Raw genomic sequence first — 15,103 nt, forward strand, 5'->3', positions numbered from 1 at the left:
TGTGTGTTGAATTCTTTCTACACTTTCTGCCAAAAGACCCTCTTCTCTCAGTGCAGTATTTGCTTTCCCCCCACCAGCTTGGAGAAATTTGTCCTGTCCTGCATCAATATTTATTTGTGTAGCTCCCATATTACTAACTTATGATAGATGCTCAAATATTTGTTGACTGAAAGGACTCCTTTTTATCAGTAAGGTGTCATGGCCAATTACATGGATTCTGAGCCACTCATTAACTGTGCGACTTTGGGCGAGTTAAACTTTCTGTGCATCAGTTTCCCCAACAGAAAATGGGCATAATAAATAGTACCTGCCTCATGATGAGAGAGGAGAGGAGGCATCTGAAAGTAAAAATAGATGCAAAGGAAAGGGCCTGCAGAAATAACCAACTCAGCTGGTTAAAACTGCTCTCTCTCTTCCCCCATTCTGCCCTATGCTCTTCAGTTAGCATGTTTTCCACAGCAGCATCCCCCACCTCAAGGATTCTCCAGCCCCTTCCCTATCTCTGTAGCTATATAGGAACGTCAAGACTGTGGAACTGTTTGCTGTGTTACAGGGAGAGCTCAGCCTTAGGATGAGGAACCTCCTGAGGGGCTCAGATATCTGTGAATGCTGCTCCCTGCCTGTAAGCCTAGGAGTGCCGTCTCTTTGTTCAAGAATCCGATAAAGGTGCTGATAACACCAAGGGTCTGGAAATTCCTCCCCTGCAGCACCACACCCTAAGCTGCCCCTCCCCACTCTGAGTAAGGAGGGACATGTAAAACCTCAGACAAAGGAATTATGTGCCCCTTGCATGGACACTGTGAAGGTATATAAGCTGTAAGAAATCTAACCAAGGGGAGTTCGTGCTTTGAGTCTGTTGAATGTCCCACACTCTCCACCGGCATTAAATTCTCCTTCCTCTAACAAAGTTGTCCTGTCGTTTCCTGCAACAATGAGGCATGTTGAGGAGTCAGTGAGCACTTAGCCTTGTGCCTGGCACACTGTAAACATTAGCGGCTAATCCGCTCCTCCTTCAAAATGTGTCAGAGCTGGAAATGCTGTCCTCAGTATTAAAACACCACCAGGTAATGAAACTTCTTCCCTCTTTGACTTAGTGGCTTCTTCCCCAGCCCCCAAATCTGCTGTGACCGAACCACTGGTGAATTGTGAAATCCTCTCAGAAAGCTTTATATTGTCCTAGATACTTGTGTGGATTATTTGGTTTGGGCCTGAGTTTGGAAAATTAAGATTCTGTATTGTGTTTTCCAGTTAATCTTAGAGATTTGCTTATTAATTTCATTTGTTTTGTTCTTGCAGGAAGAAATTCCTTTAACATAGGTGCGAGGTTACAAGTGAACAATTATTAGAATTATGAAAACCACTCTTCTAATACTAATGGAAAGCTCTTTGCCACTTTCAGAAGATGAAGAGAAACTGAAACTCAGTTTTAGCAGTCCAAGATAAAGATTACGTAAAGAATTAACATTTTATGGCTGCTCTAATATTTCCTCATCTTTCTTAGCCTTCCGGAAAATCAAAGGCTCATGAGTGGCCCAGGGCTTTGCATTCTCTGAACACTTCAGTCTGCACCAAAGGTAGCTGATTTATAGGTTTTTAAATTCCACAGGGTGAGGTGGATTTTCAGATAAAGGGTCAAGAAGCTGAAGTAAGAAGAGATAAGGTGAATAGCAGAGTAAAAAGGGCCCTGCCACCCAGAGGAGAGAAAAGAAACGTGTTGCACCCAGAGGAGAGAAAAGAAACGTGTTGCTCTGATTCTGATTCTCTTCTGTTAACTAAGGCACAGCTGGCCCTTTGCCTATGCCACAAATAATTTGGGTTAGAAGCTTTTCCTATTGTAAGGCCCTTGGTCAGAACTGTGCTCCTTTTCATAGTACCTACATCTGGCACCAGAGGGAGGCCCGCAGAGAGAGGAAGCCTTCCTAAACCCTGCTTTCTTTCAAGAAAGGGACAAACTACAGACACCCATCTTGGGTGTCTTCCCAGGCCCGGGCTCCTTCACTATGTACTAGGCCAGAGTGGTGAAAGGAGGAAGCTGCCTGGGCAGGCAACATCCTCTTCATGCTGGTGCTTGTTTCCTTTTAAGGACATTTATTTTGTTTCTGTTCTGACAAATAATAAGATTTTCCGTGGAGGACAGGACAATCAGAGGAACTTCAAGGGTGGAGGTGGGGGAGGTTGTATTCCTGCTCTGTACAGCTGTGCAAGGGGAAGGGGAAAGAGAGGGAAAAGACAGGCTTGGAAAACTTAACTGCACCTTGAGCTGGTTTTGTATTTTCATTAAACATTGCAGTTGACTCTCATCACACACAGCACTCCTACAGCTGAGAGGGAGTTCAGAACAGTAACCAGGGAGACTAAGTGAAGATGACATGGCGCGCCAAAAGCAGCATTCCCATGTTGGAAGGCTGAGCCCAGATGTGAAGAAGACAGACAAGCAGCATGAGTGTCAATGTAAGAAATGTCCAAACCTGTAGAGAACTTATTATGAGTTTAGCTGATCTTGTCAGGGAGCAAGATCTCAAATGCTTCAGAGAATAACAGTTTTGCAGTTTTTTAATGTACTTGGAATTAAGGAGGGAAGGTAAGGAAGATTATAGGAAAGAGAAAGTAAGGTGCGGATCAGATTACAGGGTAGTTAAGATTCTGTGCTCTCTTGAGGGTGATCACGTTTCCACCCTCTGGAGGGGTCTAAAATGGGGCATTTCAAAATGTTAAATCAGATATGCAAAAACAATGGACAGGGCTAGCTTAAGGCAAAGATAAGCCTTTTACTCAAAAAGTTATAAGCCTGGGGTGTGGTTATTCACCATGACCTGCCCAGTTAAGAATTTATGATCAGATCAACCTGTGAGGAGACTTTCTATTGAAACCCTTTTTTGTCCACAGGAGGTTCAGAGGTTAGACTGTTTTGAGCTTTGGACATTCGACTAAATCATTGAGGTACTGAGTTTATGAGAGATGAAAAGAAGCAATCCCAACATATTGTTTAGTCCTATTTATATGAAATATTTAGAACAGGCAAATCTCTAGAGACAGAAAGTAGATGAGGGGGTTGCCTTGGGCTGGGGTGGAGTAGAGGACAGAGAGTGACTGCTAATCATTCCAAAGTTTCTTTTTGGGATGAAAATGTTCTAAAATTAAAATTATATTATGGCACTAAAACCATTAAATTCTACACCTTAAGGGGTAAAATTTGTGGTATGTGAATTACAGCTCAGTAAAGCTATTAAATAAAATCCCTCCCCACCCCAAAAAAGCAAATTCCAACTTTAAATATAGTTGAGAAAAATATCCCCACTAGGTATGATGTTATAAATGAAATAAGATTGGCTGTAAGTTGATGGTTTTTTAATGTACTTGGAATTAAAAAACGTGGATGATGAGTACTTGGGGATTCATTATATTATTCTCTTGACTTTGGTATATGTTTGAAAATTTCCATAATAAGAGGTTAAACACATTTTTAAAAACGAAAAAACACACAACCCACTTTAAAATACTGAAAGAAATGAAAGGACAGAGAAGGGGATGGTGGTAAAAACTGAAACTCACAGATACCACCTAAAGAAGAGAATGTTAGGGAAACATGAAAATAGTAGGTCCTGTGGTTGGCATTTTGCACCTGGCCAACCGACACAGAAATCTAGAATGTCGGTAGCTGACAATTTACATTCTCACCAATTTTTCTTTTCTTTATTCAGGTATTATTTTATAGCTGCAAAAAAAATGGACAGGAGAATGGAGAGATGAGAATGATCTCTGCTATCTTTTCTGAGATGAAAGAAAGACGCTAAAACAATTACAGGCATAATGTGGTTTTAGTTCCAGACTGCTGCAATAAAGCAAATATTGTTTGCTTTCCCAGTGCATGTAAAATTTATTTATATACTATAGTCTAGTCTATTAGGTATGCAATAGCATTACGTCTAAAAATATGTACTTACCTTAATTAAAAAATATTTTATTGCTAAAAAATGCTAACCATCATCTGAGCCTGTTGGAAAAATGTCACCGATAGATTTGCTTGATGCGCAGACCTTCAATTTGCAAAAATGATATCTGTGAAGAACAATAAAGTGGAGTGCAGTAAAATGAGGTATGCCTGTACTCTGAAAATAACATGGTAAAAAAATTCACATGAAAGGCGTACAATGAAAAGTAGTGAACCCCAAATTTTATTCCCTAGAGACAATTGCCGTCACTATCAGCCATTCTTATGAATGCAGACTGTGTGTGTGTATACTCATCTTTTTTTTTTTTTAATAAATAGGGGGTATATTCTTTTGCACTTTATTTTTTTCACTTAATTTGTCTTAAAAATAATTTAATGATCATTTTTTAAATATCGCTAAGCTATCTTCCCCTTCCTGTCTTCCACAAATCAGATGGTGATTTTCAGTGTCAAAAGAGAAGTCTCAGTCCTAGATCAAACTAAATCTCTCGGTCAGGCAAAGAACAATTCTCCCTTTGCCTTTCACGAAAGAACAGGCCCACAGTAGGTATGAGATCAGGTCTGGAGGCAGGGCTAGGAGAAGAAAAGGACAAAAGATGTCAAGGGGCATGAGACAGATTTGGAGTCAGACTGTCCAAACTTGTTGCTTTCCCCACATAGATGTGTTCGAACTCATGGGTAAAAGCACGATTCACTCCTGAATTTGTAGGGCCTATTTCTCCTCTCTGTTATTGCAGGAGTTTCCAAAAAACGTGCACACTGGGGTTTGCCTTGGTCCTGAGGGAAATGGCCACATACCCCAGACAGTGTGTATGCATGTATGTAAGGTTGCCTTTGGTTGGGAAGGCTTTTCCTTAATTACGAGATGATTTCCTCCTCTTTCTCCTTCCTTCTATTCCTTCTTTCCTCTCTCCCTTCCTTCCTTTTTCTCCTTCTGTCCTATAAAATGATATCGATAAGAGGTTTTTCTCCTAAATGTCTTTACTGATAAAATTAAAAAACAAATATTTGCATTGGAAAAATTTTTAATAACTCTTGGGCTCCAAGACTTAAGAGTTCATGAATAGTAGAATTAAGAATAAAAAGGTTGGCTTGGGGGTGGCTCCACAGTGTAGTGGTTAGCACATCTGCTTTACATGCAGAAAGCCCCAGGTGCGCCAGGCCCTGAGCGTGTGGGAGGAGACGCCCTGGCAATATCTATAGGTCAGGGGTGGAAGTGGGGGAGGGGGGAGTTAAAGAGGGGGGAAAAAAAAGATTGGTTTACTGAATGTCAACTGTAATTGAACAATTTTTTAAATTAAAAATAAATTTTTAAAAAGAATAAAAAGGTTGGGAATTTGCAATGTTATCACACAGTGGGTCCCTTGGTCAACACAGTCTGTCCACATAGTGCCTACAGACTAGGCAGGCTGTTCTGGCCCCATTCCTGTTTGTGGAAATTTGCAACATCAAGGCTCAGCTCAGAATGCCACTCTGCAAGCAGAGATGCATATAAGAGAAAAGAGATACCTTAGAAACACACCCTAGTAGTGTGAGATGATAAAGGTGATATTACAAGATAGTAGGAAGGGGATAGTGGAAGCATTGCTTAATAAATAAAATGTTCTTGGGAAGTATCGTTAATATGTTACCGGAGAGTGCGGTTCCCTCTTGACGCGTTGTCCAGGTTCTTGATGTCTCAGACAAAGAATTGAGCAAGATGCTGAAATATAGCAGATAAGAATAGCTTTATTAGAAGAGAAAGTAAAGCAACAGTACACTTCCAGATGTGGAAGCCTGCGGAGCAATAAAAGAGCAGCTCAAAGGCCCAGTAACAAAGTTTTGGGGGGTTTTATCCCTATTTGCTGTGAGTGGTTACTTTTCTTAGAGGAGTCGGCTTTCTTGATTGACAACTAAGGTTGACGGGACCCAGTGACTCATGGTTAGTTTTCTGCGCATGTTCATTCCCAGAATTCAGTCTGTTATAATGAATTAATGAACTTTCGGGCATATGCATCATATTATAATAATGGTATAATGAGGCTCAGATGAGTTGAAGGTCATTGGGGGTCGTCGTTGGGGGTCTTCATTGCGTAGGTGCGAGTGACTGGCTGAAACTAGTACCCAATTATCTGCTTACTTGTTTCCTTGTGTGAGTTACTTTTAGTCCCAAAACGCCTTTTGGCTTGCTTAGTTGTGGGTGGAGTAGGGCCGACCCTTTTTAGAGTAGGATGACTTCAGCGTCTTTGCAAGGGAACTGAAACCCCCTAACTTTCCTGCCTAACCCTTTTCTAAGAGCCATGAACTCCCTTTTTATTAGTATGGATGTTGAAGGACTGGAGGTCTCTTCTTCTGCATCTACTTCCTTCTGAGGTCGTAGTCCCTGCCTATTAGGGTTTCATGGAGCTCTTTCCCACTGTCCTTTGGTATCTGCCTCTCTACCCTGAGCCAGGACAGGGTCTTAGGTATCCCTGACGTGCCGCCTCTGTCCCTAGACAAGGAAAAACGAAGATACAAATTCGTTACTTGACTCATATATCTAGTTATGTTTCTATCATTAATTTGCCCATGAAGTAGGTAAAGGGAAACAAGCCCGGTTAATATATTGCGTAAAAGAAAGAAAAAACTTGGAGTCCCCTCCCTTCTTGGACTCTGAGGGCCCAGTTTTGGCCTAAAGCCATTCCTGCCTTATAGTGGGCCAAGGAGAAGGCTGAGTTTCAATGATCCTTATCAATAGCCGGAGCACCTGAGTCATTAGTTTCAAGGTAATTACCTAAGTTTGAAGGAAAGATTCTTTCTACAAAGAAAGGAGGAAAGAAAAGACTTAACTAGGTTTACTAAAAAGATTAAGAATTTTGCAAGTGATGGTTTGTATCAAATAAGCATATGGAAAAAGTGCTCTCTCTGACTACATATCAAAGAAAGGCAAATGAGGACATCAGTGGGATCTCATTTGTCAAGGGTGAAGAGGAAAAAATATTTTACAAATATTTTAGTTGGTCAGAATTTAGTGAAAGTCTAAAACTTTACTGGCATAAATTGGTAGATGAAAGAATAATTCAGTTACCAGAAGAGGAAAAGAAACACTGGGTAGGTAAAAATAAGGGTCCATTTTACTAGGTTTTCCAATTTTGCCCCCCCCTTTTTTTTAAATAAATTCCCAGAAATAGAATTATTGGGTGAAAGAGTATAGACATGCTTAAGGGGCCTGAGACAGAATGTCAAATTTATTTCCTAATGGTAGTCCTGATTTACTCTCTCATTAGTGTAGGAGAATACCCCCTGGGCCCGCATTCAAAAACAAGCTTCAATATATAAAGATAAAATAACTATCTATGAGCCAAGTGAAAAAAGTACAGCATAACCATGGATATATTTAAGCAAACTCTGGAGAGTTCATGGGGACAGGAGGAAGCCAGGCATCTAGTCCTGGCTCTGGGTTCCGGTCTTGGCTTGGACACTAAACTGAAGTGTGAGCAGAACTCCAGCTTTTTGTGCCTCACTTTGTGCAACTGATAAATGAGAGGCTTGGACTAGCTGATTTTTAAAGTCTCTTGTGGCATGAATATTTTATAACTTTATAATTACCGTTTCTTGATAGCTTTAAAAGATTTAGAGCATTTAACAGAGGAATAATAGCTGATATTTTGGTATCCAGTGGAAGGAGTCCTGAGCAGGAAGACATGCAGAAAATATCTGGTCTCAGTCCACAGACGACCACCTTATTCATTGGCATATGTAAGATCTCCTTAGGGGACTTCCACAGATACTTAGGGAGCGCTTTGCCTAGATTTATGTGTCTACATTGGGAAGTGGAGGCAAGAGCCAGGGACACATGTCTTATGTTCAACATGCCCAAAACCTAACTCACCCTCCCCAACTCAACTCTCTCACCTGTCAGTAGTACCACTGGCCTTCCAGTCACCCTGGCTCAAATCCCAGTGTCATTTTTAACTCCTCACTTCTTTTATGTGGTCATGGCTATAGCCAGCAAGCCCTGACAGCTTGTTTCAACAGATGTTCAACAGATATTCTCCAGCTCCTAAAATACTAAGCTCCCACTTGCTCAGCCTGCACTGACCTCTTCTTTCTTATAGCATTTACTTTCGATGCACTCAGCTTGGCACTCGATTGCATGTTCGCTTGACATGTGTGCTCCTACATGTCTTGACTTTACCTAGTCTGTAACTCTTCTGAGGCAAGGATGACATCTCACACCTCTTTGTATCTTCTCCACAATCTTGGACATCACCGCAGGCAATCACTCATTCATATTTGTCGGTACCTAGACCGTGTGCTTCTAGGTTCTGGGGATAAAGCAATACAAACAAAGACAATCCCTGACTTCATGGAGCTTACATTCTGGGGAGAGGAAACAAAACAATAATTAAGTAAATAGCTCCCGGTGGCAGAGTCTGGAGAAGGGGCGGTAGGTGCCATGTCCGGCTGCAAAGGTGGCAAAAAGAAGCCCCTGAAACAGCCTAAGAAGCAGGCCAAAAAGATGGACGAGGAAGACAAGGCATTCAAGCAGAAGCAGAAAGAGGAGCAGAAGAAACTCGAGAAGTTAAAAGCAAAGGCCATGGGGAAGGGCTCCCTGGCCACAGGTGGAATTAAGAAATCTGGCAAAAAGTGAGCTGTTCCTTATGCCTGGGGCAATGGTGATACTTAATTCCATTCTCGTTTTAACATCTGGATTCCCTGCCATAACATCTGTTGCCACCTACAGCTAGAAAGAAGTTGTTTTGAAGACTGGTGTGCATTTAAGAATAAACTTTTGTAAAAATAATAATAATAATAATAATTCAGTAAATAAAAAATGCCGTGTGTTAGTTTAGGATACCTGTTAAGAAAAAAATGAAGCAGGAAAGGTAAATATAAAGTGTGTGAATGGAGGGAGGTAGGATGTTGAAATATTAGTTGTGTCCAGATTCTTGAGTAAAACATAAAGGGGGTGAGAGAGTTAGCCAAATGACCTCTGGAGGAAGAGATTCTAGGAAGTGGGAATAAGATGGGCAAAGGTCCTGAGGCAGGAGTGAATCTGATACAATCCAGGAACAGCAAGAAGACCGTTGTAGTTGAAACTTGGTGAAAATTTGCTGCATTTAAAAAAGTGAAAGATTGAGTTTCAGGCCTTGAGAATGCCTCATTGTGCAATGAGCTTACACTGGGTGGAGACTTTGTTAGAAATAAATATTAAAGATTTATTAGAGGGTCTTAGAGTTTTCCTTCTAGGAACATAACTAGGCAAAAACCCGGAAGAGTTTCAAAGAAGGAAGAAAAGTTAAAAGTTCTTATAGTAAAAAAAACATTATTGAGAATTATCAGCCCTAGGACTGATCCAGGATGGTTATCAGTCAGATGTCAGGCAGTCTGGATGATGGATGTCAGATGGTCCAGAAGATGGGCGCCAAGAGGTCTGGTCATGACAGATGGGGACAGGAGGTAAATACTGGGTGGTTTGGATATGAGATTCCTTCATGGGGTAATCAAAGGTTTATCTAGAAGTTTGGAGTATGTCCAGATGTTTATCCAGGCATTGATGCAGGACTGGAAAGTTAAAAAAAATTTAAGTTCCCAGGCTAGTTAGAACAAAAATGGAGTCTTTCTCGCTTCAACCTTCATAATATTAATAATCTTAGCAGCTTGGTTAATGTGACTCCATTTTGTTTATTTCCTATCTTCATTCTTATGTCATATTCAATCTATAAATTTCCCTCTAAGCACTGCTTTCGCTGAATCTCAGAAATTTTAAGCTGTGTTTTAATTTTCATTTAGTTCAAAATATTTTTTAAAAATTCTCTTCAGCTTTATTTTTGGTTTATATGTTATTTAGAAGTATGTTGTTCAATCTCCATGTATTTTTGAGATTTTCCACTTATCTTTGTGTTATTGATTTCTAGTTTAATTCCATTGTGATCTGAGAGCAAACAATGCATAATTTACATTAATATCTACCATATTTGCTACTGTTTTCTATTTGTTACTCTTGTTATTTGATTCTATTTTTGTCTCCACTCTTTTTCTACTATTTTTTTTTTTAAACACCTACAGCACCTGGTCTTCCCAGGTAGTCTCCCATCCAAGTACTAACCAGGCCCGACCCTGCTTAGCTTCTGAGATCAGATGAGATCAGGTATGTTCAGGGTGGCATAGCTGTAGACTACTTTTTGTTGTTTTAATTGCGCATTTTACATTAACTTATTTTTCTCCTTTCTTAGCATATCATTTATACTTCTTTTTTTTTTTTAAGCTTTTTTAGTGTTTGCCCTAGAGTTTTCCCTAGAGTTACAATATACATTTAAAACTAATCCAAGTCCACTTTCAATAACACTATGCTGCTTCATGGTTGCGTAATTATTTTGTAAAAACAAAATAATCCTTATTCCTCCCTCCCATCCTTGTATCATTGCTGTCATTCATTTCACTTATTCATAAGCATATGTAATACACACACATATAGATGTATATACACACATACACACACATATATAAACATACATAATCGAATTCATTGTTGCTCTTATTATTTTGAACAAATTGTTGTTATCTATTAGGTCAACTAAGAAAAAGAAAAAAAGTTTTTATTTTATCTTTATTTATTTTTTCTTCAGAACTCTTCTTTGTATAGATTTGAGTTTCTGAGCTATATTATTTTTTCTCTAAATAACTTCTTTCAATATTTCTTTCAAAGCAGGTCTACTGCCAACAAATTTATGTGGAGGAAACCCCGGTGAGTGCATTGAGTAGGAGGTGCCTCCTTGTACATTGGTGAATTCACACTGGAAAAAGCCTATGAATGTAGGAGTGTGAGGAAACATTTAGACATAATTCAGCCTTTACCAGTGCAGTGATTTATGTTAGACGAGAACCCTTTGGAACGTCATGACTGAGGGAAAGCCTTTCCTTAGAGTGCACATGGTATTCTATGTCACTGTGTCTACTCATGAGATAAACCCTATAATTTATTGAATGTGGTAAAACCTTTAATCAGAGCTTGAGTCTGAGTCTCATTCAACATCAAAGGAGTCATTCTGGAGAGAAAACCTGTGAATGTCATAAGTGTTGGAAGGCCTTCAATTATAGTTCATACTTTCTTTGACCCCAGAAAATTCATGCAGGAGAGAAATTGTTTGAATGTAATAAATGTGGAAAGGCTCTCTAGCCTGGGTCAAGCTTTACAACATCAAAGAATTCATTTCCGGGAGGAATCCTATGAATGTAATGGAAGTGAGGATATTTTCAGCTAGACTTGTAGCTGAGAATCTGCTTTGTGAAAAAAGAGATGATAAAAACTTGAGCAACGGGAATGTATCTGTGTATTCTGTGATGCAAAGCTGCTAGCTATGCATTTCCCAGGTTCATGCATTTTTTATGTGAATAATTGATCAAATGGTAAATCTGGAGGATAATTTTTCTTCAGTTCCTCCTTATACATCAGAAGTACCAAAGCAGATAGAAAAGCAGTGGATGCAATTCTTAGAAATGAATGGTCGCAGTATGACTTGTCATGCCATATAAGCAGCTCAAATGTCCTTGTTGATAAAGGTCAGAGCTTTTGAAATCTCTTGTAATCATTTCCAATCCAGAATCAGGGAAATGTAAGGTAGCCTAGAAATTGAAGGTGCTGGCCATTTTCCTATCACCAAGATGTGGTTTATAAATATTCTAAGTTACTGTGGATAAAGGACTCTCATGCCTCCAAAAGGGTTGAATGGTGAAGGGGTCTGGGTAAAAATGAGGGAAATGGATACTGGCCATCGGGACCCACTTCAGTTATTCTCTGGCACTAAAGTTAGTTGAATTACTCTTTAAAATGGTGCATGTTAAAGAGGAGGATGTGAAGATACATTAATGCTCACCAGAATTTTTTCTTTCTTTCTTTCTTTTTTTTTTTTAAAGCCTACAGCACCTGGTATTCCTTGGTAGTCTCCCCTCCAAGTACTAACCAGGCCTGACCCTGTTTAACTTTTGAGATCAGACAAGATCAGGTATGTTCAGGGTAGCGTGGCGGTAGACTCATGTTCACCAGAATTAATGCTTGACTCTGTGTCCCAAGACTCAGCCCCTGTGCTTCATCTCATACCTGCCCATTCCCCCTCAACACACACAAAACTAAATGGTATGTGTTCCCACACAGAGACTCTTTCAAGACAGAATGCACAGCCAAGATGAGAGTGAAACGCTTAGGGTACAGATTTAAGGAGGCACTCACTCTCTTGCATGTCCCTGAGAGTGATGCCACCTTAAATGCTGTGGCCTTGTGCCTCATTTGTCTCACCCTGGTCCTGGCCCTGGACAAAAGCCCTGGAGTCTAGATGGCTCACTTGGAGGCAACTAAATGGAAATCTGGATTTTGGTCACCTTGGAACAGCTGGAACAGAGAGAAAGGGATAGAAGGAAGAAATGTGGGAAACACTCGGGAAGAAGCTAGCCAAGAGAAAGAGCTGTAGGAATAGATTTAGTTACAGGGTCACAGGTGGAAAAACCGGGCAGTTGTAAGACACAGATCTATATCTTCAGGGGCACCAGTAAGGGGCCTCCTTGTATGCATTCACTCACTCATTGAGTGCCCATGATGCTGGACACATTGCTGTTAGAGATATGCTTTGTTTGGACTCTTTTCATGCAAGGAGTAGAGGTATCCAGAAGCCCGCTCAGGTAATAGTGCTGTATTATAAAGGCACTGGGTTTATTTTTATTGTCGTTTGTTTATTATTGTTATGGCTTTAGTATAAAGGTAAAGGAGTAACTCAGCAGGACTGGGCTGTTCAAACCTTACCTATTCCAAAGATTTTCAGGATTGGCCCTTGAACAGCTTCTGGGAGATAAACTTTGAGTCTTTGGAATATAGTGCCTGATAAGAATATCTTTGTGTATCTGAGGCCTTGGGCCACACCAGACAGTTTATGCTAACAATGTGATGTATGGTGAACACCTGTTGTTGTATGCCTGGAGGCTTGGGGCCCACAGTATATCAGTTTGATATCTGGGCCGGAGACTGAATAGCTGAAATCAGTCACAGGGGCACCCCATGCTTACATGACTGACTCTCAACAAAAATTCTGATCTCTAAGGCTTGTGCTTCCCTGCTTGGTAATACTTAGTACACATTGTCACACATCATAGCTGGGAGAATGAAGTGCTTTCCATGTGATTCTACTGGGAACAGACAACTGGAAGCTTGAGTCTGGGCTGGTTTCTCCTGGACATCATCCTATGTGCCTTTTCCCTTTGCTGATTTTAATCTGTATCCTTTCACTGTAATAAAACATAACTATAAATATTACAGCTTTCTGTTTGATGAGTCCTTCTAGCAAACCATCAAACCTGAGGATGGTCTTGGGGCCCCCCAAATAGATAGACACTCATGCAGGGGAACCCAGGAAAAGCTGAACAGGCAGACTTCAGATTGTTTTGGGTCCAAGGTAGCTCAAGGGACTTCTTCTTTTTAAATATAATTTTCAGTCACAGAACTTTATTTTTAAATCAGTTATGAGTATGCAAAGATAAAAGTTCAAAAAACAAAAACAAAACAAAAACTACAAACAGCTATAGTTGTCTATATGCTACTAATTCTAGTGGCCCAAGAGGAATTCCACCAAATGTGAAACAATGGATATCTCTGGACTAGAAACAAAGCAGAGGGTATGGTTGTTTGTTGTTGACTCTCTGAGAGGAACCCATCTGTGACTTTCCCACTTAATCAGCCCCTGGTTTTGATGATCAAAGTATCCCTTTTCCTAGAGGAAAAGACTAACACTAAATACTTAAGTATATAGCGTATTATCTAATATTGCTTACTATCATCCCAGAAAGTCTCAGTGAATATAAAAGTGAACTACTTATTGGAGAAGAGTGCCTGGTTACTCAATAGTGACTTATTGAATGATTAACACCTTAACTTGTTATTCCCTCATCTCAAAAATTTATGACCTCAATTAGGCCACTGGTTACTTGTTTGGTGACTAATTCAAACAGGGCTAGCAGGAGAGCCCAGCTTGTTTCGAAAGCAGGAGCTGGCAGGTCTTTACCTTATCTTCCCACTCTAGGCATTCTTTCTCCTTTTCAGAGGGCACTGAAAGAAGGCTTCCATTAGCGATGCTTTTACTGTATTATTGTCGCTATTTCTCCCTTCTTATTCTCCTTGTGATGCTACTCATTCTTAAAAGTTTGAGTTATCTCTCTCACCATCTTCCCTTTGATCTTCCATTCTTTTTATCCACATTTTTTGTCTACAAAAGTATTCTTTAAAAACAAAACTCTGTGTGTCAGCTGGATTGTGACCTAAAACGAGTAACAGAGACCCAAAATAACAGTGGCTTATGCATGATTTAAGTTTGTTTTTCTCTCACATGAAAGTCCAGAGGTGGATAATTCAGGATTTCCATGAAGCCCCTTGTAGTCACTTGGGATCCAGGCTGCTTCTAGTTTCCCACTCTGTCCTCCTGGGGTACAGCCTCGGCCTTCAGGTATGCAGTGGTGCTCCTGTCATTGGAACTGTGTTCCAGGCAGGGAATGGAGGAGGGTACTTGCTAGCTCTCAAGGAAATTTTCCACAAGCTGTCACTTTTATTTATGTCTCACAGGCCAAGGCTTAGCCACATAGAAGATTGTGAATTTTACTTTTTGCTGTAAGCAGCCTTGCACCCAGCTAAACCTCTGGGACTCTAGGAGAGGTAAGTGATATTGGGACAGGCAACCACCAGTTTCTGCCACACTTGCCATGACCTCTCCTCACATTTTTTTCTCTTTTGTCTCCACTGGGGCCCATGTTTCACTGCTGTATTTGCTAACAGAAGTGGTTTGTTTGGTTTAGGATGTGGGTTATGATATTATTTATTATAATAAGTAATATACTAACATATCTGGTATTTTAAAGACATATGCAGAGGTAGTTAAAACTTTACAGTCTTGACTTTGCTTAGCTAGATCTTTTAAAAAAAAAAATTCTTAATTTTTCTCCTCCTTTTTAGTTGATGTGGATAAATCACCGAGAAAACATATGGCTTTAATGTAATATTGCCCTAATAATGTTTCTGATTAATAGTAGTACTCTATGGTTAACAACATGAGGCCTAATATTAAAAACAAACCTATTTACTCGTCATAGTATACATGTTTTAACGTGTCTCTTGATATAGAAATATCAATTAGGAAAAAATCTAGAGGACTG

At 40.0% G+C, this 15,103-nt stretch overlaps 1 protein-coding gene, 1 non-coding gene and 1 pseudogene across 2 annotated transcripts; 1 reads left to right on the top strand and 2 right to left on the bottom strand.

Moving 5' to 3' along the window:
- Positions 1 to 8,337: 8,337 nt before the first annotated feature.
- Positions 8,338 to 8,714, top strand: TMA7 (translation machinery associated 7 homolog). Its single transcript, XM_023530381.1, has one exon. The coding sequence runs from the start codon at positions 8,370 to 8,372 to the stop codon at positions 8,562 to 8,564; it is 195 nt and encodes a 64-aa protein (XP_023386149.1). The 5' UTR covers positions 8,338 to 8,369; the 3' UTR covers positions 8,565 to 8,714.
- A 1,259-nt stretch (positions 8,715 to 9,973) lies between these two features.
- LOC111739529 lies at positions 9,974 to 10,092 on the bottom strand. The gene has a single exon (XR_002780292.1). It is a non-coding gene; the product is annotated as a 5S ribosomal RNA (ribosomal RNA).
- Positions 10,093 to 11,828: 1,736 nt separating this feature from the next.
- Positions 11,829 to 11,947, bottom strand: LOC111739471 (annotated as a pseudogene).
- Positions 11,948 to 15,103: the final 3,156 nt, after the last annotated feature.

Source organism: Pteropus vampyrus, unplaced genomic scaffold (assembly GCF_000151845.1).
Source record: "Pteropus vampyrus isolate Shadow unplaced genomic scaffold, Pvam_2.0 Scaffold50, whole genome shotgun sequence".
NCBI classification, from domain to species: Eukaryota; Metazoa; Chordata; class Mammalia; order Chiroptera; family Pteropodidae; genus Pteropus; species Pteropus vampyrus.